The 21,724-nt window shown below is 44.8% G+C and overlaps 1 protein-coding gene across 1 annotated transcript in view; it reads left to right on the top strand.

Annotated features, from left to right (window-relative positions):
• Positions 1-21,724, top strand: part of LOC122925759 (sperm axonemal maintenance protein CFAP97D1-like) — a 49,312-nt gene that overhangs the window by 14,031 nt on the left and 13,557 nt on the right. The window contains exons 2-4 of the mRNA XM_044277109.1: positions 9,312-9,392; positions 10,312-10,430; positions 13,109-13,280. Of these exons, the coding sequence (XP_044133044.1) occupies positions 9,312-9,392; positions 10,312-10,430; positions 13,109-13,280 (372 nt within the window). The remainder of the gene's footprint in view (positions 1-9,311; positions 9,393-10,311; positions 10,431-13,108; positions 13,281-21,724) is intronic.

Below are 21,724 nucleotides of genomic sequence, written 5' to 3' on the forward strand. Positions count from 1 at the left end.
GCAGGCCATTTATTGGCCACTATTATCAAGGCACAGGCTGGTCCCTCATGTGTGACCTCTATTAGAGATGTACACAGAAAATTAGTTATGAGAGATAAGGATGTTTTAGGGGTATTCTACACTCATTTTAAGGAAGTATCTCAATCTAGGATGACGACTACTGGGACAGATAGAGCTAACTACTTATTAGACATATCAATGCCTAACCTCTCTATGGAACATAGACAGGCACTTGATGAGAAAATCTCATTAGAGGAACTTAAAATGGCACTGAAATCCTTCCCTAAAGAAAAGGCGCCTGGTGGGGATGGATTGCCAGGGGAATTTTATAAGAAACATCAGGAAATTTTACTCCCACAACTCCTTAATGTCTGATGATGCTCTTCAAGCAGTCACTCTTCCCAGCTCAATGAGAGAGGCAATAGTGGTAGCAATCCCAAAACCGGGCAAGGACCTCACACAGGTAGGTTCTTATTGACCCATCTCTTTGCTGACAGTGGATATAAAAATTTTGGCCAAAGTCCTGGCTAACAGGCTGTTAAAGGTCATTTATACTGTTATTCATGAAGATCAGTCTGGCTTTATTCCTGGAAAATCCATGCCCTTAAATCTCAGACACCTATTTTTTAACCTTCAGTTAAGAAGAGTTCAGCTTGGGCCCCCCTCCCCCCATGACAAATTCTCAACCTAACGCATTCACTCCAGTCCTGCTGTTAAAGGGGTTGTCCTCTTTTTACTACTGATGACCTATCCTCAAGATAAGTCATCAATATCAGACCGGTGGGCATCTCCCGGCGCCCCACCGATCAGCTGTTTTAAGAGAGGGCAGCGCTCATATGAGAGCTGATTTGTCTGCTCTATTCACCTCGCTGCTACAATTGCAGTGATGAGCAGGTAAACAGAGCAGAGAAGGCAGTACTCATACAAAAAAAAAGGGGACAACCCCTTTAAAGACATACTTGGAAAACATTACATACAGCGCTACAGAACATATAGGGTAATACAGTGCCACATATGTACCTCTTACATCGAGTTATGTCTCCTCTGATGTAGATATTCTCTTTCCTCATCTTCTCCTTTCAGACTAGACCGCCATGATGATTTCTTTTAGCCGCATCTTGTCTCTGCAGAGTTTAACAAACAGACATCTTACTTTCCTACTTTTCCATCGCCCTCACCTTCTCAACACCCTATCCTGACCCCCCCCCCCCCCCCCCCAAAATAAACTATACTGCAAAAACAGTCCGCCTGAAAATACTGGTACCACACAGATAGTGTGCCAGTACCAAAAATACCCCCTTACCTTTCAGATCAGACCCCCATATCAAACTCCAGGTGTGACTCCCCCCCCCCCCACATCTCAGACCAGACCCACTTTAGACCTCTGTCAGACCCCCATTAGACCCTGCTCCAATATGAGACCGCAGATAAGACCTCCAGACCTCCATATAAGACCCCCATTAGACCTCCACACCTCCATATAAGACGCCTATTAGACCTCCAGACCACCAATCAGACCCCCATTAGACCTCAAGACACCCAATCAGACCCCCATTAGACTTCCAGACCCCAATTAGACCTCTCTAGACCCCCAGTCAGACCCTTTAGACCCCCAATCAGACCCCCATTATACCTCAGACCAGACCTCCAGGCCCCCATTAGACCTCCAAACCCCCATATCTGACCCCAATTAGACCTCCAGATCCCCAACCAGACCCCCATTAGACATCCAGACACCCAATCAGACCCCCATTAGACCTCTAAACCCCCAATCAGACCTCCATTAGACCTCCAGACCCCCAATCAGATCCTTATTAGACCTCCAGACCCCATTAGACCTCTCTAGACCCTCAATCAGACCCTTTAGACCCTCAATCAGACCCTTCAGACCCCCAATCAGACCCTTCAGGCTCCTAATCAGACCGTTCAGGCCCCAAATCAGACCCTTCAGGCCCCAAATTACACCATTCAGACCCCCAATCAGACCCTTCAGATTCCAAATCAAACCCCTAATCAGACCCTTCAGACCGCCAATCAGACCTCAGATCAGACTATAAAATAAATAAACAAACTTACCTCTCCTGCTCTGCCGCTCCTCTCCCGGTCAGGCTGTCTTTCCAGCTCTCATCTCTTCCCCTCCTGCAGCGTCAATGTACACTGTGTACGCCCTGACGCTGCAGGTGGCCAGGGCACAGCAGTGCAGGAATTTTTGACAGCCTCACCCCTTAAAGTTAAGATGCAATGGGAAAGGGACGTTGGGATCATTACTGATACACAATGGGAGGAGACGCTGGCACTTACCCCGAATCTATCCCTTAGTAAAGCTGCCAGGTTATCCCAGTTGTTTTTAATCCACAGGGTGTACAACACTCTGATATTCCTATTTAAAATTCGTTATAGGGAAAATTCCAGTTGTCCGAAATGTAATGAGTCAGGAGCTGTTCTGTTTCATATACTATGGAAGTGTAAGTCATTGACGATATACTGGAGGAAAATAATGCAACTAATTAATAAGGTGTATTGTGCAAATTTCTCTCCTGACCCAAAGATGTGTTTGCTCGGTATCTATGACTTTAAGCATTTACAGACACCTATTAATACTGGAATCAATAGGATGTTATATCAAGCATAGGGGGGCAGCGTGGGGCGCGTCGGTCCAGGCTTCATGGGTTGCCGCAGATAAAAGGCAAGCCAGCCCGCGGAGCCAGGACAATTATTGCCCCACTCCTGAACCCCCCCACCAATCAGGTACTTGTTGCCAGGGTCTGGGTATCTCTACCCGAAACCCTGCAACCAGAGAGGCCCTAAACTTTAGCCAATTACGGCCATCACTGGGCAGAATAACCCCTCTGCCCAGTGACCACCGCAAAAACAGGGTGAAATTTTCCCTCCAAAACCCATACTAAAACTAGTATCTCAATCACTGGGCAGAAATCTACCTCAGCCAGTGAAGGAGATACTTAACATGGGACAATGCTGATATGGCCATGTGGATTCCTCCTTCACCGACAACAGAATTATTACTCCTAACGACCCCTTCACCATCGACAGGAAGAGTGTCTCCAGTCACTTACCCCCTCCTCTGTTCTGCAGTCCTTCTCCAGACTCTCACTCAACTGCTCAGTGGGTGAAGGCCCTGACAGGACATCATGTGATGATGGTGTCAACACAGGTCCTTCAGCTTTTCAAACCTCTGAAACTGCACTGATACTGCAGGACTTGCTCTCAAGTTTCATGTCGGGCGTCCTCTTACTGACTGTCCAATGGGAATCTGCCCAGTTGAGCACATTACTAGTCCAAGCCTGCGCAAACACAACCCACCACAATAAAAAAATAAAAAACACTGCAAATTCTGCAATTTGCAGGTTGCAGCGCTACCCCATTCACTTCCATTATCTTGCAAGGCTGCAGTTCTACACAACGATCTTTGGTTGCTGTCAAAATCACAGTAGCCCCAGCTTTAAGCCTTATTGACACTTCAGTGATTTCCTTGACTGACTATGAGCCAAACCCAGGATTGGAGCCTCCACAGACATGAGGTATAAAGGTGGATTTACACATCCAATGAGCAGCAGATTGTTGGGAAGGAAGCGCTCTTTTCCTACAGTCAGCAGTTTGTTCAGTGGGTGTAAAGCGCTGCATTTACATTTACACAGCCACATTGTTTCTGGGCAGCAGATCACTGTTTAGACCGCACAATCTGCTACCTAGAAATGATAATTTAGGTGCTCACACAAATAACTGTTTCACCCAATGAACAAGCATTTTGCTCATTCATAGGCCTCTTTCACACGGTCAGTATTTGATCAGTATTTTTGCGTCAGTATTTTGTAAGCCAAAACCAGGAGTAGGTCCAGAGAGGTTTCTCTGTAGGTTCCACTCCTTACAAAATACTGACGCAAAAATACTGATTAAATACTGACCGTGTGAAAGAGGCCATCGAGTGACCTGCTGCACCTATTACATCGGCAGATTGCAGGAACGAGCGATCGCAGGAAGGTTTGTTCCCAATAATCTGCCTGATTATCTGCACATCTAAATCCACTTTAAGGCGCTTTCACATGAGCAGATTGAAATCCGTCAGTATTCTGGCTCTGGATTACGCATGGACTCCTAATGATGTACCATCAGTATTGCGTCAGGATTTAGGCCTAGTACACCCTTCAGTGTTTGGTCAGGAATTTCTATCAGTGATTTTCAGCCAAAACAAGGTACAGGTCCATAACACAGAATGAGTGCAGATCTTTCCATTCTACTTTATCAATAGAGGCTCCATTCCTGGTTTTAGTTTAAAATGATGGAAATCACAAAAGTGTGGACTAGGCCTTTCCTCCTGGCATTTTTCATGCACTCCCATACACTGTTTCCAAGTATGCACAAAACTGGGACACACTGCAGATTTCAAGTACTGACGGAAATAATTCACCCATGTGAATAGCTCTATTCATGTACCCTTAGCAGATTCTGGTACATAAAATCCGGGCCATATACGGATTGCAAATATGCTTGTGTGCAAAATATTCTACATTTTGCAAACCAGCATCCGGATCTGAAAACTTTTATAACTGCATGTAATTAAACTTTTATTATAGCCACTGAGCTATTCACCAAAATGTATCTGTATGGCGACATCTGCTGTTTGTTCTTTACCTTATTTCTTGTCAACTTCACTGAAGTGGTCACACGTGCTCAGTGTAAATCATGAACTGTCACCAGCCATCTCTTCTGTTAGAAGCTGTGACAGTTAGGCCCCTTTCACACGGGCGAGTTTTCCGCGCGGGTGCAATGCGTGAGTTGAACACCCGCACTGAATCCGGACCCTTTCATTTCTATGGGGCTGTGCACATGAGCGGTGATTTTCACGCATCACTTGTGCGTTGCGTGAAAATCGAGGCAAGCTCTATTTTGTGCGTTTTTCATAGAAGTGAATGGGGCTGTGTGAAAATCGCAAGCATCCGCAAGCAAGTGTGGATGCGGTGCGATTTTCATGCACGGTTGCTAGGAGACGATTGGGATGGAGACCCGATCATTATTATTTTCCTTTATAACATGGTTATAAGGGAAAATAATAGCATTCTGAATACAGAAAGCAAAGCACAATAGGGCTGGAGGGGTTAAAAAAATATATACAGTACAGACCAAAAGTTTGGACACACTTTCTCATTCAAAGAGTTTTCTTTATTTTCATGACTATGAAAATTGTAGATTCACACTGAAGGCATCAAAACTATGAATTAACACATGTGGAATTATATACATAACAAAAAAGTGTGAAACAACTGAAAATGTCATAATCTAGGTTCTTCAAAGTAGCCACCTTTTGCTTTGATTACTGCTTTGCACACTCTTGGCATTCTCTTGATGAGCTTCAAGAGGTTAGTCACCTGAAATGGTTTTCACTTCACAGGTGTGCCCTGTTAGGTTTACACAGCTGATAGTCCTACTGAATAGACTGTTAGAATTTGTATTATGGCAACAAAAAAAAAGCAGCTAAGTAAAGAAAAAGAAAGTAACCATTATTACTTTAAGAAATAAAGGTCAGTCAGTCCGAAAAATTGGGAAAACTTTGAAAGTGTCCCCAAGTGCAGTCACAAAAACCATCAAGCGCTACAAAGAAACTGGCTCACATGTGGACCGCCCCAGGAAAGGAAGACCAAGAGTCACCTCTGCTGCGGAGGATAAGTTCATCCGAGTCACCAGCCTCAGAAATCGCAGGTTAACAGCAGCTCAGATTAGAGACCAGGTCAATGCCACACAGAGTTCTAGCAGCAGACACATCTCTAGAACAACTGTTAAGAGGAGACTGTGTGAATTAGGCCTTCAAGGTAGAATATCTTCTAGGAAACCACTGCTAAGGACAGGCAACAAACAGAAGAGACTTGTTTGGGCTAAAGAACACAAGGAATGGACATTAGACCAGTGGAAATCTGTGCTTTGGTCTGATGAGTCCAAATTTGAGATCTTTGGTTCCAACCACCCTGTCTTTGTGCGACACAGAAAAGGTGAACGGATGGACTCTACATGCCTGGTTCCCACCGTGAAGCATAAAGGAGGAGGTGTGATGGTGTGGGGGTGCTTTGCTGGTGACACTGTTGGGGATTTATTCAAAATTGAAGGCATACTGAACCAGTATGGCTACCACAGCATCTTGCAGCGGCATGCTATTCCATCCGGTTTGCGTTTAGTTGGACCATCATTTATTTTTCAACAGGACAATGACCCCAAACACACCTCCAGGCTGTGTAAGGGCTATTTGACCATGAAGGAGAGTGATGGGGTGCTGCGCCAGATGACCTGGCCTCCACAGTCACCAGACCTGAACCCAATTGAGATGGTTTGGGGTGAGCTGGACCGCAGAGTGAAGGCAAAAGGGCCAACAAGTGCTAAGCATCTCTGGGAACTCCTTCAAGACTGTTGGAAGACTATTTCAGGTGACTATCTCTTGAAGCTCATCAAGAGAATGCCAAGAGTGTGCAAAGCAGTAATCAAAGCAAAATGTGGCTACCTTGAAGAACCTAGAATATGACATATTTTCAGTTGTTTCACACTTTTTTGTTATGTATATAATTCCACATGTGTTAATTCATAGTTTTGATGCCTTCAGTGTGAATCTACAATTTTCATAGTCATGAAAATAAAGAAAACTCTTTGAATGAGAAGGTGTGTCCAAACTTTTGGTCTGTACTGTATATATTTAACGACTACCTAAAATTTAACCTTTATTACGGTCACTTAAAATTCCCTGAAAGAGGAACAGCTAATGCAACAAAACACAAAACAAAAACAGTACAACAAACATATGACGAGCAGGATCAGACAAGTGAATCAATATGAGAGGGAGAAAGGGGAGGAACGCATCAGGGCATTCGTGCCATGACAATTTCTGTCCCTACAATATCCCTTTTATAACTCCTCCTCAGCCCGGAGATGTGTCTTGATGGTAGGCACACTCCGTCCACGTACCTATACTGTCTATCCTTATAGTGCCCTTTACACACTATCCCATATGGATATCTGGGTAATAGTGTGTATAGAAAAAGGATATCGGTTAAATAAACACGTGTCCCGACGCGTTTCCCCCCTTCCTCTCATTGAAGGGGTTCATCAGGGGACAAAACCAATGTCAATCGAACGCATAAAGTGTTCAAAAGGATATCAATGAATCATGAAACTGGAGGCCACAAACGCAAATAGAAACCAAAAGACCCAAATCACTGACCAGAAACAAAGGTCCGCACTTAATTGTGTAAGGATCAACGGACTAAAAGCCAGTAAAGAATATACTTAGCTGGTCCACTAGGAAGAAGTCCAAGTCAGCGGTTTCTAGGTGTACATGTTGTCAGGGCCTCCAGGGGGCAAGATGTGATATAGCTCCAATTACTGTGGAGTTCCCACCAGATTTAAATAGCCATATGGGGCTTGTCCCAGTCCGGGGGACCAATCAGGGATACTGGTATCCCTGATTGGTCCCCCGGACTGGGACAAGCCCCATATGGCTATTTAAATCTGGTGGGAACTCCACAGTAATTGGAGCTATATCACATCTTGCCCCCTGGAGGCCCTGACAACATGTACACCTAGAAACCGCTGACTTGGACATCTTCCTAGTGGACCAGCTAAGTATATTCTTTACTGGCTTTTAGTCCGTTGATCCTTACACAATTAAGTGCGGACCTTTGTTTCTGGTCAGTGATTTGGGTTTTTTGGTTTCTATTTGCGTTTGTGGCCTCCAGTTTCATGATTCATTGATATCCTTTTGAACACTTTATGCGTTCGATTGACATTGGTTTTGTCCCCTGATGAACCCCTTCAATGAGAGGAAGGGGGGAAACGCGTCGGGACACGTGTTTATTTAACCGATATCCTTTTTCTATACACACTATTACCCAGATATCCATATGGGATAGTGTGTAAAGGGCACTATAAGGATAGACAGTATAGGTACGTGGACGGAGTGTGCCTACCATCAAGACACATCTCCGGGCTGAGGAGGAGTTATAAAAGGGATATTGTAGGGACAGAAATTGTCATGGCACGAATGCCCTGATGCGTTCCTCCCCTTTCTCCCTCTCATATTGATTCACTTGTCTGATCCTGCTCGTCATATGTTTGTTGTACTGTTTTTGTTTTGTGTTTTGTTGCATTAGCTGTTCCTCTTTCAGGGAATTTTAAGTGACCGTAATAAAGGTTAAATTTTAGGTAGTCGTACCTCAGTGATTTCGATTGAATAATTCTACGACTACCCGCTTTATCTATAATTAGAGCTTTACTGTATATATTTAACCCATTTAATCCACTTGTTCGCACAGCCGTCATCTCTTCTGTCTTCATCTGTGAGGAATAGGACCTTTGATGACGTCACTGCGTTCATCACATGGTCCATCACATGATCCATCACCATGGTGATGGATCATGTGACTGACCATGTGATGAGCGTAGTGACGTCATCAAAGGTCCTATTCCTCACAGAACAAGACAGAAGAGATGCCGGCTGCGTGAACAAGTGGCTTAAGGTGAGTTAAAAAACAATTTAACCCCTCCAGCCCTATTGTACTATGCATTCTGTATTCAGAATGCTATTATTTTCCCTTATAACCATGTTATAAGGGAAAATAATACAATCTACACAACCTTGAACCCAAACCTGAACTTCTGTGAAGAAGTTCGGGTCTGGATACCACATTCAGTTTTTTATCATGCGCGTGCAAAACGCATTGCACCCGCGCGATAAAAACTGAACAACAGAACGCAATTGCAGTTAAAACTGACTGCAATCGCGTACCTACTCGCGCGGGTTTGCCGCCACGCATCCGGACCTTATCCGGACACGCTCGTGTGAAAGGGGCCTAAGGGTGGCTGCACACAGGGCTGGTGTGTGTGCAGAAAATCCTCAGATCTCGCACTTCCATAAAAAATTGTGAAATCTGCAAAACGCAACAATTGAAATGCTGCAGGTTTCAAAATCCGCACCGCAGGTTAATTTCCGCACCAGAAAAAAAAAACTACGTCTACAGGAGATTTATCTAATCTCATACACTTGCTGGTACTGTATTAAGCTGCTCTGCACGAAAATCCACGGGGGGAAAATGTGTCAGGGTGTGTTACCATGCAGCAGATGAGCTGCAGATTTTCTACCATAAATTTGCGTCCTGCTAATGCAGCAAAATCACATATATTCATTACATTATGCAGCTAATTGGCCTTTCTTCTGGTACATAATGATACATATTTCATATGCAAAAAACACAGACAAGGTGACAAAATATCATGGAAAACACAAACAGCCTTTTACATTACATTTTGTATTGTAGGTTGCAATGGCTGTTCCTGCAGTAGATACCAAAGGATCTGAGACACCCGAACATCTCCTTGTGAACATGAAAAAAATACAGGTAAGATACAGTGAACAACAAGTCGCTCTATGTGGAGGGTTGTTCCGTGCCTGTCACCATGTAGTCCAGGGCAACTGCACATGTTAGGTAAGGTTAGATGCAGTGGTGGATTATAACAGGGGTCTTTAGGGTGGCAGCCCTAGGCCCGACATCTCTGTGGGGCCCAACACCACCCCAAACTCCCAGATGTACAGAATGAATTCAGCAGCGCTGAGCCCTGCACTGCCCCCCTAAGCTGTGTGGCCATACAGCTTCTGTTATAGGCCTGCTGACAGTCCGCTAGCAGAGGTCAGAGGAGCAGCATGGCAAGAAGGAATAGGAAGCACCAGACTACAGGTAACAACTGCTACATTATCTGTATCCAAAGATGTTTCCTGCAGTCCTGTGTTATCTGTGGTGTTACATAGGACTGCAGGGACATCTACTACATTATCTGTACCCAGAAAGTTATCACTGTGTTATATGTGGTGTTACATGGGACTGCAGGTGACATCTACTACATTATCTGTACCCAGAGAGATATCACTTTGTTATCTGTGGTGTTACATAGGACTGCAGGTTGGCTGCTATAAGTTAAGTTGATGATGTCACTGGGGTCATATGTAATAAAATACAGTGGCTTCCAAGGGATATAAAGATATAATTGTTGGCTAGCTAAAAACTATTTGTATAAACAGCCACTAGATGGAGCTAAAGGAACATGAATACAATACACACATAATAGAATCTGCGTCGCAAATATGGCACAAATATACCCATGCCCAATAATTTGCAACCTTTTCATAAACACCTTGATACATGTCCTTCAATGTACAGTAGATTATATCTAAAACTTGATGCAACATTTTGCTTATCGCCTTCTATGTTTGTCCAACAAGTGAATTTGCTTTTATGCTTTACATGTCTGATTATAACCCAGATGAACAAAGAACTACAATCACTTATAGAAAAGCAAAACCTGATGCATTCAAAGAAACTGAGCGCTATACATCAATCTCATGGACGTGTAGACAACTGGAACTTCTACCCCCAGCGCAGGTACTGCCGAATAAAGGCACGGGATTGCACAGAAAAGGAAATAGATTTTGTGGACAATTGTGCAGTTTTAAAGGCATGAAAATATAACATTTTATCTTATGGCAATATACATAAAACTGTCTACTGAATAGCCAAATCCCTGGCTAATCCATGAACATTCATTAGTCCCAGAATGGCAAACATGCATGGTAACTGGAGTTGCTGAGAAGTCACTGCCAGACACTCTATTTTGCCATCAGGATATGGTTGGGCATTAGATTGGCAAAGGATTCCAGCAACAACTATCCATGAATATGGCCAGCTATAGGCATTCTAAACCTAGGCCAGGGGCGTAACTACCATAGCGGCAGACCATGCAACTGCTATGAAGCCCAGGGCAAGAGGGGGCCCAGTTGGCATCATCCCCTTTTCTACTGGAGGTGAAAACTTGATCAGGTCTCTACCCTCTAAAGGAACAACTTTTAGCAAAAATTCATTGAAAAGGGTCATTGAAAAGGGTTTAGGGTACTTTCACACTAGTGTTTTTGTTTTCCGGTATTGAGTTCCGTCACAGGAACAGGGGTCCCACATTTGAATGGAGCAATAGCACTGCCAAAGACAGCCAAGCACCATACTTACATTGCAGAGGGTAAATTAGGGACAAGTAGACCCCACCCCTGGAATGGCCAAAACAGTGTGGAACTTTATTTATAGGTGTGGCTTACACAAGACCCTCCCTTTTTGTCATGGATCAGCCTATATCTACAAGCAGTGGCACACATAGAGAAGTAATGGCCCCATAGCAATGATCAAACTAAGCCCCACACACAGGACAGAAGGGTTTCCGCCTAAACCCCTTTAAGTGACCCCATGGCCATTTTTTCCACTGTCTCGTTTGCAAAAATGTGTTCCTTTAGGATACATGCACGCGTTCAGGATTCATGTGCGGAAAATCCACACTTTAATCCGCAGGTGTTCGCAGACAAATCTGTGCGGTCAATTTGCATCAATTGGTGCGGATTTGTGTGCGGATTTTACTAAGTGAATGAAGAAAATCTGGTCAGGAAAAATAAAATAAATTGACATGCTGTGGATCTTAAAACCTGCACAGAAAAAATCTGCATCGTGTGCATTGAATATTAAAAATTTTCATAAAATACAATGTACATGACCCACGGTGCGGATTTTCCACACGCAAATCCGCGCAGAGAATCTGCACGCAATCCTGATAGTTTGCATTTAGCCTTAGAGGGTAGAGTCCTGACCAAGTTTTCACCCCCAGTAGAAGAGGAGATGATCCCAACTGGGCCCCCTCTTGCCCTGGGCCCCATAGCAGTCGCATGGTCTGCTGCTATGGTAGTTATGCCCCTGTCTACAAGGGTTGTCAAATTAGGGGCAATCCCTGCAAATTTATGGCTGTTGGCAACTATGAAGCACTGTACTCGATCTCCAGCAATCCCATACATCAATAAAATTCTGGCGACCCCTTTCAGCTCGATGGCTGAGCTGCTACATAGCAATTTTAGGTCGCATGACACACATTGAGGCCAATATTTCCATGTAGCCCCAGCCTAAACGTGTCCTCTGTTAATCTGAATGTTTCTTAGATATCAAGTAGATATGGGGTAATTTATTAAAAAGAAATAGGCCTAAATTAGGCATATTTCTGGTGCAAAGGTCCTTTTTACGCTGCACTCTGTGTCTTTTCCCCGCTCATGCCAGGTCTAAAACAGTGGGCGTGATGTGGACGGTGAAGGGGATGGGCTGGCGGGCCCATCTCATTCATCATTTTCTAAGCCTGGTTTAGACATAGAAAACTGTCTTACATTTAGAAGCGGCGGTGGATCCGCCAAACTTGTGTAGAGGCCTGTGCCTTTTCATAACTTCGGCAGATCCACCGCCAGTGCGGGGCTTTATTAAGACCGCCGTCTTAATAAATTTGCCCCATAGTTTTTGAAAGTACTTGTTTCCATTCCCTATGGCCGATGATGGGGGATTGAATCTAGAACTAAACTTATTGAACAAATGCGCTTAAAGGGAGCCTGTCATCTATTTTACTTATGTAAAACTGCTGAAATCACACTGTAGGCCACAAACACCGTTCTCAAATGGAACCTCTTATTGCCCTGTCTGATGGTCCAAAAACAAACCTTGAAGCCATATGCAATGAGCTCTATTGCTGCAGGTGCCTGGACCTCCAGGTGTTACTCACTGATAACCTCTCCCCTGTCTGGCTGTAAACTGGCATAGTGTCCTCCTGACGTCACTGTCCTCTGCACCTGAATTACCCATCTGTGCACGTCACCGCCGGGCCTGGGCATGCACCATACAATACCGACTGTGGCCAGCGGCATTGATGAAGGGACTGCGCATGTGCTGGCAGGATTTTAGGCAGTCATGATATTTCAGGAGCAGATTACAGTGACGTCTGGAGGATACTAGACTGGGTACAGCCAGACAGAGGAGGAGTTATTGCCGATTGCTGCCTGGGGGCTCGGGCACTTGCAGCAATAGACAGCGCCCCTGGGCACTTGCAACCTCATTTGCATTTTTGGGGGACTATTAGAGCAGCAGACAAGGCAATAAAAGGTACCATTTGTGAACTGTGATTTGAGCAGTTGTACATTAGTAAAATAAATGACAGGCTCCTTTTAAAATGAAACCTTATTACTCTTCTGTCCTTTATGTTATTGCTTGAGCAACCTCAATGCAGCCCATCAACGTCAAAATGTAAACATGATTTCCTATGAGAACGGAAATATATTAGAAAGGATCCTGAGACGAGAGTCTGAATATGGACGATGGGAGTCAGAGTGGGAAAAGGTGAAACGGATTCAAGCAAATATATCCCGATATCCACAAGTTACTCGGGTAAGAGGCAAATGACTGAATTGATTTGAACTTTCAGTGTAACTGAATATCCAGATCTCTTTATATCTCTACCCCTAGTTCGTGCAAAAGAGCGACTGCACATGATAGGCATGCATTATTTATTCATTCCAGTGCAAGTCTCATTGATTCTGATGGTTCAGGTTACAAGGATGATTCTCTGTGTAGCAGAAACTGACATCCACAGATGTAACTTATCTCCAGCACTACTGTGTCGTGTCTGCAAATGGCTGCCACACTAAACTATAGGAATATGCAATGTGCCACCCCCCAGGAACGATCATGTCCCAGGTCTATTGGAACACTGAGTGGTATGGTGCGACCCTTAATAGTCTGTGTGTGTCACGGTGCTCCTACCTGGCTACTGTCGCTCCCCTGGGTCAGGCTCCAAAGGGGGATAGTTGAGGTAGGAGATGGAGAATAAATATCTAGTCCAGACCTTGATAAAGTTCAACAGCTTTACTTGAGTAGACTTGCATGCAGACAAAATTAAGGCTTTTTATTAGTTCCAGCAGGCTTTGACATAAACTGGCAGGCAAACTTGAGCTTTCTCTTTTCTCTCTCTGCTGTGCTAAACTCGGCTTTAGTCTGGTAGCTGGACTTTAGGGCTGTTCTCTATCTGTGGAGTGGGGTATCTTTGGCTGTTGACCCCCCTCCTGACACAATTTGCAAGGAGTCATGGTGTTCTATGAGCTATTTCCCTTTTGAGACTTCTGCACTTGAATGGGGCTGAGCCGCTCCTAGGCCATGTGACGATGATGTTGTCACTGGCCTAGGAAAAGCTGCGAGCGTTGGTGCCTTCTCAAACAGCAGATCAGCGAAGGTCCTGAGTGTTGGATCCCCAGCGATCGGATACGGATTGCCTATCCCGAGGATAAGTCACCAGTTATAAAGTCTCAAAAAAAACCTTTAACCACATAATACAAAAGCCCCTCTGCCACATATGAAGCCAACACTTGGTCAGTGAGAATTCTACAGATTCAGCTTTGGGGCCCCGAAGGTTCAGACTATGCCACTGTGTGTGTGTGTGTGTGTAATAATAATAGTGTGTGTGAGTATGTGTGTGTGTGTGTATATATATATATACATACTTTCTTGTTTTACTTGCTTTGTGTAAAGATATATACTTATATACATAACTGAATGTCTGGCATTCTGTATTTCACAGGCAGGACAGCACAGGGTTACATTTATGGACTATAAAAGAAATTCGGACAGCCATCATCTGTTTAAAGGAAGTGAGACAGACAGCGCACCAAGCAGTGAGTAACTACCGAAATAACCATACATAATAATGCTCAGAACACATTGTACCAAGGGCAAACAGCTATATTTTCATGTGGCTCCACTGGATATCAAGAGGAAATATACTGGCTACGTGGTAGTAAGAATGAATGGTAGCATTAAAGGGGTTATGCAAGACCTATAGTGCCCCTTACAGAGGTTGTACTTACCTCGCTCCCCAGAACCCACGCTGCTTCTGATGCCGGCACGCCCGCTGCTGCATCTTCCCATTGCGTGGATGAAAACTGGAACGAGCCTCCCTAGCATCATGGGTGATGCTAGGAGGTTCATTCCCGTTGCAGCCTGCTATTGGATCCCCCTGACGTTTTAATCCGTGTGACAGGGAGATGCAATGGCGGCCGTGCCGGCATCAGAAGCGACACGGGTGCCTGCATTATAGATCTTGGATAACCCCTTTAACGGCTGGTTTGTGGATCTTATTTTATTTATTTTTTTGCTATAATGTAGAAATGATTCATTTTAATTCATTTCTTCTAAGTATTTATCATCAGTCTAAGGCCTCATGCACACGACTGTAGTTCGGGCCCGCATCCGAGCCGCAGTTTTTGCTGCTCGGTTGCGGACCCATTCACTTCGATGGGGCCGCAAAAGATGTGGACAACACTCCGTGTGCTGTCCGCATCCGTTTCTCCGTTCCGTAGCTCCGCAAAAAAAATATAACATGTCCTATTCTTGTCCGTTTTGCGGACAAGAATAGGCATTTCTACAATGGGCCGCCCGTTCCGTTCTGCAAATTGCGGAAGGCACACGGGCGGCTTCCGTTTTTTGCGGATCCATGGGTTGCGGACCGCAAAAAACTGAACGGTCGTGTGCATGAGGCCTAAATATTATGGAGAAATATATATTAAGGGAATATTTGAATATTTGTCAGTTTTGCTTGAGTCTGCGTTGGTGTACTTGATGCCATATTTATCAAATGTCGCATGTTTGATAAATTTGTCTTATCCTTAAATCTACCACTTTTGTATAGAAAAGCTACTCCAGTTTTCCTGCTCCACCCTCCTGCTGGAGTGATATTGTGACTTTTTTGAGACTCTTTAAAAAAGTCTCAATGATAAATCTGGACTGAAACTAATTAAAGGGATTATACCCTGACTAATGTAAAAAATGAAAATCAGACATCATATAGTACATGTTAATCCCTTTCTAGAACCAGCCGTGTACCTCACATGGATCCAGAGATCTTCACATTCATTGCTCTGCTAGATTTATATCAATCTGACAGCTCAAGGGGAGGGTCTTTTCTGCTACAGCTCAGGGGGCGTGTCTCAGCTCTCCCTATCACAGCTCAGGGGGCGTGTCTCAGCTCTCCCTATCACAGCTCAGGGGGCGTGTCTCAGCTCTCCCTATCACAGCTCAGGGGGCAGTTGAAGGATAAAACTGAGCAAGTGCGGCCTTCTCAGTGAGCAGGTCAAAGAAATAAGAAAAAAAACAAACAGGTGGCGCCATACAGATATATTTTATTAAATAACTCAGTGGCTATGCTAAATTTTTAATCACATGCAATTACAAAAGTATTCAGATCCAGCTGCTGGTTTGAAAACTGTAGAATATTTTTCGTGGGACAACCCCTTTGACATAGCTAACCAAAGCTAGTTTTCTACCAACATTTAAAAACTGGAGTAAGCAGTGTAAAAATGCTAAAAGTTGCAACATTTTTGCAAAAGTGAGTGCAAAGCACTATTCTGCGACTTTTTTAAGTCACAATTCTGGAGTGAAGGCATGATAAATCAGGGCCTATATCTATAATTTATTTTTGTGCATTTATCTGCAATTTTCTAACAGGTTTAACTGATGGTATATTCATTTAATTATAATTACATCTATTAAAAATAAACTAGAAATATGTACCGTATTTTTCGCCGTATAAGACACACTTTTTCTCCCCCCAAAATGGGGGAAAAATGCCCCTGCGTCTTATACGGCGAATGCTGTCAGTTTTACATCGCAAGCTGCAATATACGAGCGAGCGGGGACTCGGGGAAGGACTGGGAGGAGGAGCTGGGGGCCGGCAATAGCGGCGGGGCGGTGCAGTCACTGTACTATAGCCCCGCCGCACCGGTATACTAATATAAAATGTCTTATTCAATTAATAGTTATTAAATATGCCCCTTCATTCCTAATAGTACCTTAAATCCTAACCGCTTCAGTACAATGCAGGCCGGGTGGGCGGCAGCGTAACTCCCTGATGTCACGTGCCTGCGCCGCCTACTTTATGAATGAAGCAGGCAAGTGACGTCAGTGAGTGACGCGTCGGCCACCCGGCCTGCCTGCCTCCATTGTACTGAAGCGGTTAGGATGTAAGGTACTATTAGGAGTTGGGGGGCATGCTTAATAACTATTAATTGAATAAGACATCTTATATTTGTATACTGGAGCGGCGGGGGATCTGTGGATGACATTTTTATGGGGGACATCTGTGGATGGCACAGTTATGGGCTTGGAGGGTCTGTGGATGGCACTGTTATGGGCTGGGGGGGTCTGTGGATGGCACATATATAACAGTGCCACCCACAGATCCCCCCTCTAACAGTGCCACCCACAGATCCCCCCTCTAACAGTGCCATCCATAGATCCCCCCCTGTAACAGTGCCAGCCACAGATCCCCCCCTGTAACAGTGCAAGCCACAGATCCCCCCCTGTAACAGTGCAAGCCACAGATCCCCCCCATAACAGTGCAAGCCACAGATCCCCCCCATAACAGTGTCCGTCATCCACAGATCCCCCCCATAACAGTGTCCGTCATCCACAGATCCCCCCCATAACAGTGTCCGTCATCCACAGATCCCCCCCATAACAGTGTCCGTCATCCACAGATCCCCCCCATAACAGTGTCCGTCATCCACAGATCCCCCCCATAACAGTGTCCGTCATCCACAGATCCCCCCCATAACAGTGTCCGTCATCCACAGATCCCCCCCATAACAGTGTCCGTCATCCACATATCCCCCTATAACAGTGTCCGTCATCCACAGATCCCCCCCCATAACAGTGGCCGTCATCCACAGACCCCCCCCCCCATAACAGTGGCCATCATCCACAGATCCCCAGTAATAGTGCCACCCACAGACCACCATTAGTTCCAAACCCACCAAACACACAGGACACCTTTTGGTTAAAAAATTTTTTTTATTTTCCTCCCCAAAAACCTAGGTGCGTCTTATGGGCCGGTGCGTCTTATACGGCGAAAAATAGAAGGTGTTCATACTAGATGTGCATACAGCTTACTACCAAGACCAGGACCATTAGTTGGTTTATAAAAAAAAAAATTAAGAGGCGGCCGCTCCATCCTCAATGCGCCTGCGCCGGGTGTAGATGTGACGTCATCGGCGCAGGCGCATTGAGGATAGAGCGGCCAAGCGAGCGGCCGCCTCTCAGTGCGCCTGCGCCAATTGAAGACAGGTATGGCCGCGGCGCTGGCGCAAGATTTTAAATGCAAACAGGCAGGGCCAGCAGAGAACGATCCCCTGTCATTTACAATGTGGAGGGGGCGTCTTTACGATCGGAGGATGCGGCTGCTACCAGCGAGGAGCCGCCCTACTTGCTGGTAGCAAGGTAATTAGCATATTTTAAAAGCTTGTTTTAAACTAAATCTACAGGACCAAAATGATTAATTTGATCATGTAGCCATAAATCACAGTGTAGGGATTATAAGTAAGCAAAAAAAAAAAAAGGTTTAGTGGGGTGACAGAAGCCCTTTAAATGGTAACTAATTTCAGCAACTAAATAAAATTTTGTCTATGCGCCAGAAGCTGGTGTAAACTTCAGCTATAACTTACGCCAGTCTCTGGCAAAGGCTATAATAAATCTTGCAGGCATTGCAAAGCCTTGCCCCATCCCACTAAACACCGCCTACTTTTCTCAGCACTTTGGAAAAGTGGCAAGAAGCTTCAAAAGTCTCATATTATGAAGCACATATCCCGTGCACCATAATTTGCATCACAATAGTGGTGTAAAACCATTCGTAAATGTCCCCCTTTGTGTTTCAATTCTTCACCATTTTTCTGATCTTTGTTTGCTGCAACACTGTAGTTTATATTTAAATCAGAGGCAGCAAACCTATACAAATCCAGTCCTCTCAGCTAAGCAGTGGATATAGTGTATCCAGCGTAGGCAATAATCTGTGTGCAGGGGCGGACTGGACCCTACTGGGAAATTTCCTGGTGGGCCGAATCCCAGTGTGGCGCTCAAGCCTTCCTCAATGCCAGTGGCCTGGTACAGAACAATTTGATGCTCTAGCATTAAAAGGGTTTTCCGGGATGTTGATATTATTGATCAGTATCTGATCAGTGAGGGTCCGACACCTGGGATCTACGTTGATCAGCCGCTTGAGCGCCTGTGGGCGCCATTACCTTCTCAAAGATTAGCAAGTACAGCGCCGTACATTGTACATCGTGCTATACAATGTACGGCACTGTGCTTGGTAAGCACGGAGATGGTCATGACGCTCACAGAAGCGCTGGTGCCTTCTCAAACAGCTGATTGGTGGGGGTCCCAGGTGTCGGACCCTCACCAATCAGATAGTGATGACCTATCCAGTGGATAGGTCATCAGTATCAAAATCTTGGAAAACCCCTTTAATTAATGCTAGGAGTCTTCAGTATGGTGGTTTGGCAGCATCTTATGCTACACTGTGGTATTTGCTTTTGCTGGGGTGGTATTATCTATAAAATTATATATAAACAAAAGAAGGAGACAGTAGCACTAGGCAATGAAGTATTCAAAGTACGGAGCATGCAATCCAGATCTTGATACATAGTCAGGGGCATAACTAAAGGCTCATGGACCCCGGTGCAAGAGTTAGGCTTGGGCCCCCATTCCCTCAGTGCTTTGTGTGTCTTCTTATGCAGCACAAGGGTCTTTGGGCCCCCTAAGGTTCCTGGGCCCGGTAGTGACTGCTACCTCTGCACCCCCTATAGCTACGCCCCTGTACATAGTCCCAAATAGCATGTAAAAGTTATAGATTTATTCCTCTGTATCCATAAAAACTCAACATTTCAGCTCCCACCTGGAGCTTTTTTTTTTAAAGCATAGTGCTGAAACACTGCATTTTTAGGGATACAGAGGAATAAATCTACTACTTTTTCACACCCTTAATACACATAGTAACACAGTGTCTGGAAAAGTACCAGAGGGGGTGTATATATCACTCAAATCGCTCACATGGGTGAGGTACAAAGGATCCAGGAAAGCTGGATTGTGTCAGCAAAGTGTAGTTTGCTGAGGCACTTTTCTTTAAAGTGTTTTACGGACTGGATTTTTATGGAATGGCAGATACAGTAGGTGTTGGTAGACTTGCCATTCCCTCCCCACTCTGGTATACCACTTTCCCCTAGCCCCTGGAAAACCCAGGTGTAGCTGCTGGATTCATTACTTTGGGGATAAATACAGCCTGGGCTAAAAAGCTCATTCAGTGCCTGTGCCTGGGAGCTGTATGATCTGCTGGCTGTGTAAAGCCTGGTCTTCTATGGTTTTGCTGAGTTCCTAGGTAAGGACACCTATGTTTAGTTATGCTTAGACTACCTGAGATTGCCAAGCACTTACCGTCTCATTGACAGTCCCACAGAGATGAACACAGCGGCAGCACACATGCTTGACCCCCTAGAAGTTAGAACCTCCCCAATCAAACACTTCTCAAACAGCTGATCAGTGGGGATCCCGGGTGTCGGACCCCACTAATCATATATTGATGAGCTATCCAGAGGATAGGTCATCAGTATAAAAATCTTGGAAAACCCTTTTAACTGTTATCCTGTGGAAAGGGGATGTTTAAAACTTTAATTATAGGCAGCTCTGTGCACCTAATTTTACTAATGTTTTTAAAGAGGACCTTTCATCGGTCCAAACATTGTGAACTAAGTATCCTGACATATACAGCGGCGCCCAGGGATCTCACTGCACTTACTATTATGCCCGGGCGCCGCTCCGTTCTACCGCTATGTCCTGCGGTATCTTCCCTCTGTAAGTTATGGTAGGCGGAGTCTGCCCTTGTCCTGTGGGCGTCTCCTTCTCCCAGGCTGTAGCGCTGGCCAATCGCAGCACACAGCTCAAAGCCTGGGATTTTTTTTTCTCCCAGGCTGTGAGCGCTGCGCTGCGATTGGCCAGCGCTACAGCCTAGAGGTGGAGACGCCCAGCAGAACAAGGGCAGACTCCGCCTACTATAACCAAGTCCCCCGAACATACCAGAGGACATAACAGGAGAATGGAGCGGCGCCCAGGGATAATAGTAAGTGCAGCGAGATCCCCGGGCTCCGCTGTATGTCATGATACTTAGTTCACAATTTTTGGACCGATGAAAGGTCCTCTTTAATGTTAAAGTTATATTGTTAGACTGTAATTAAATGGTTGTATTGTTATTTCTATAGGATCCACAATAAAACTTGACAACATCCCCAAAAGAGCAGATCATGAGAGAGAAAAAGGACACCTAAATCTCACACACAGCAGGAAAGGACTGACACCAATTCAAGCTGAATTGTTGGTTGACACTGAATCTGAGAATAAAGCTTGTTGCAATTCAGGACAGGGGTCTCCTTACAGGATTGGTAAGAGAGGAACAGTCATCAGTGCAACATTGGAGAAACCGAATTATAAAAATCATGGAAAATCTTCATCGGATCAGAAGTCCTTTACTGATTGTGTTAAAGAACAAAAGGACAGTTCGCAGGCAGAGTGTACGAGTGAAAAATCTCAGGCAAGTAATGAGTGTGGAACCAAACTTAAAAATACAAGAAAAATACCTACGTCCTATGAGAGTTCAGATGAGACCTCTGATAACTCGCATGAGGACTCTGATGCAAGTTCTTGTTACTCATTCCAAGGCTCTGAGAAGAGCTCTTCCTCAAAATCTTCAAGAATGTCAGAAATTCTGTCAAGTCAAAGCATAAACCTAAAAGCAAAGATGACAAGTACTAGCTCAACATCACTAAGAAGTGTAGGAGCTTCTCACAAACTAAAGATTTCAAACACACAATATGTATATAGCGGCCATGACCCTTCATCTCAAGAATCCAGTACAAGCCGAAGATCAGTAAGGCCTTCGGAGACACCAGAAACATCCTTCCACAGATTAGAGGTTTCAGACAGGCAAGATGTATATAGTAGCAAGGATATGTCACTTC

Source organism: Bufo gargarizans, chromosome 2 (assembly GCF_014858855.1).
Source record: "Bufo gargarizans isolate SCDJY-AF-19 chromosome 2, ASM1485885v1, whole genome shotgun sequence".
Taxonomy (NCBI): domain Eukaryota; kingdom Metazoa; phylum Chordata; class Amphibia; order Anura; family Bufonidae; genus Bufo; species Bufo gargarizans.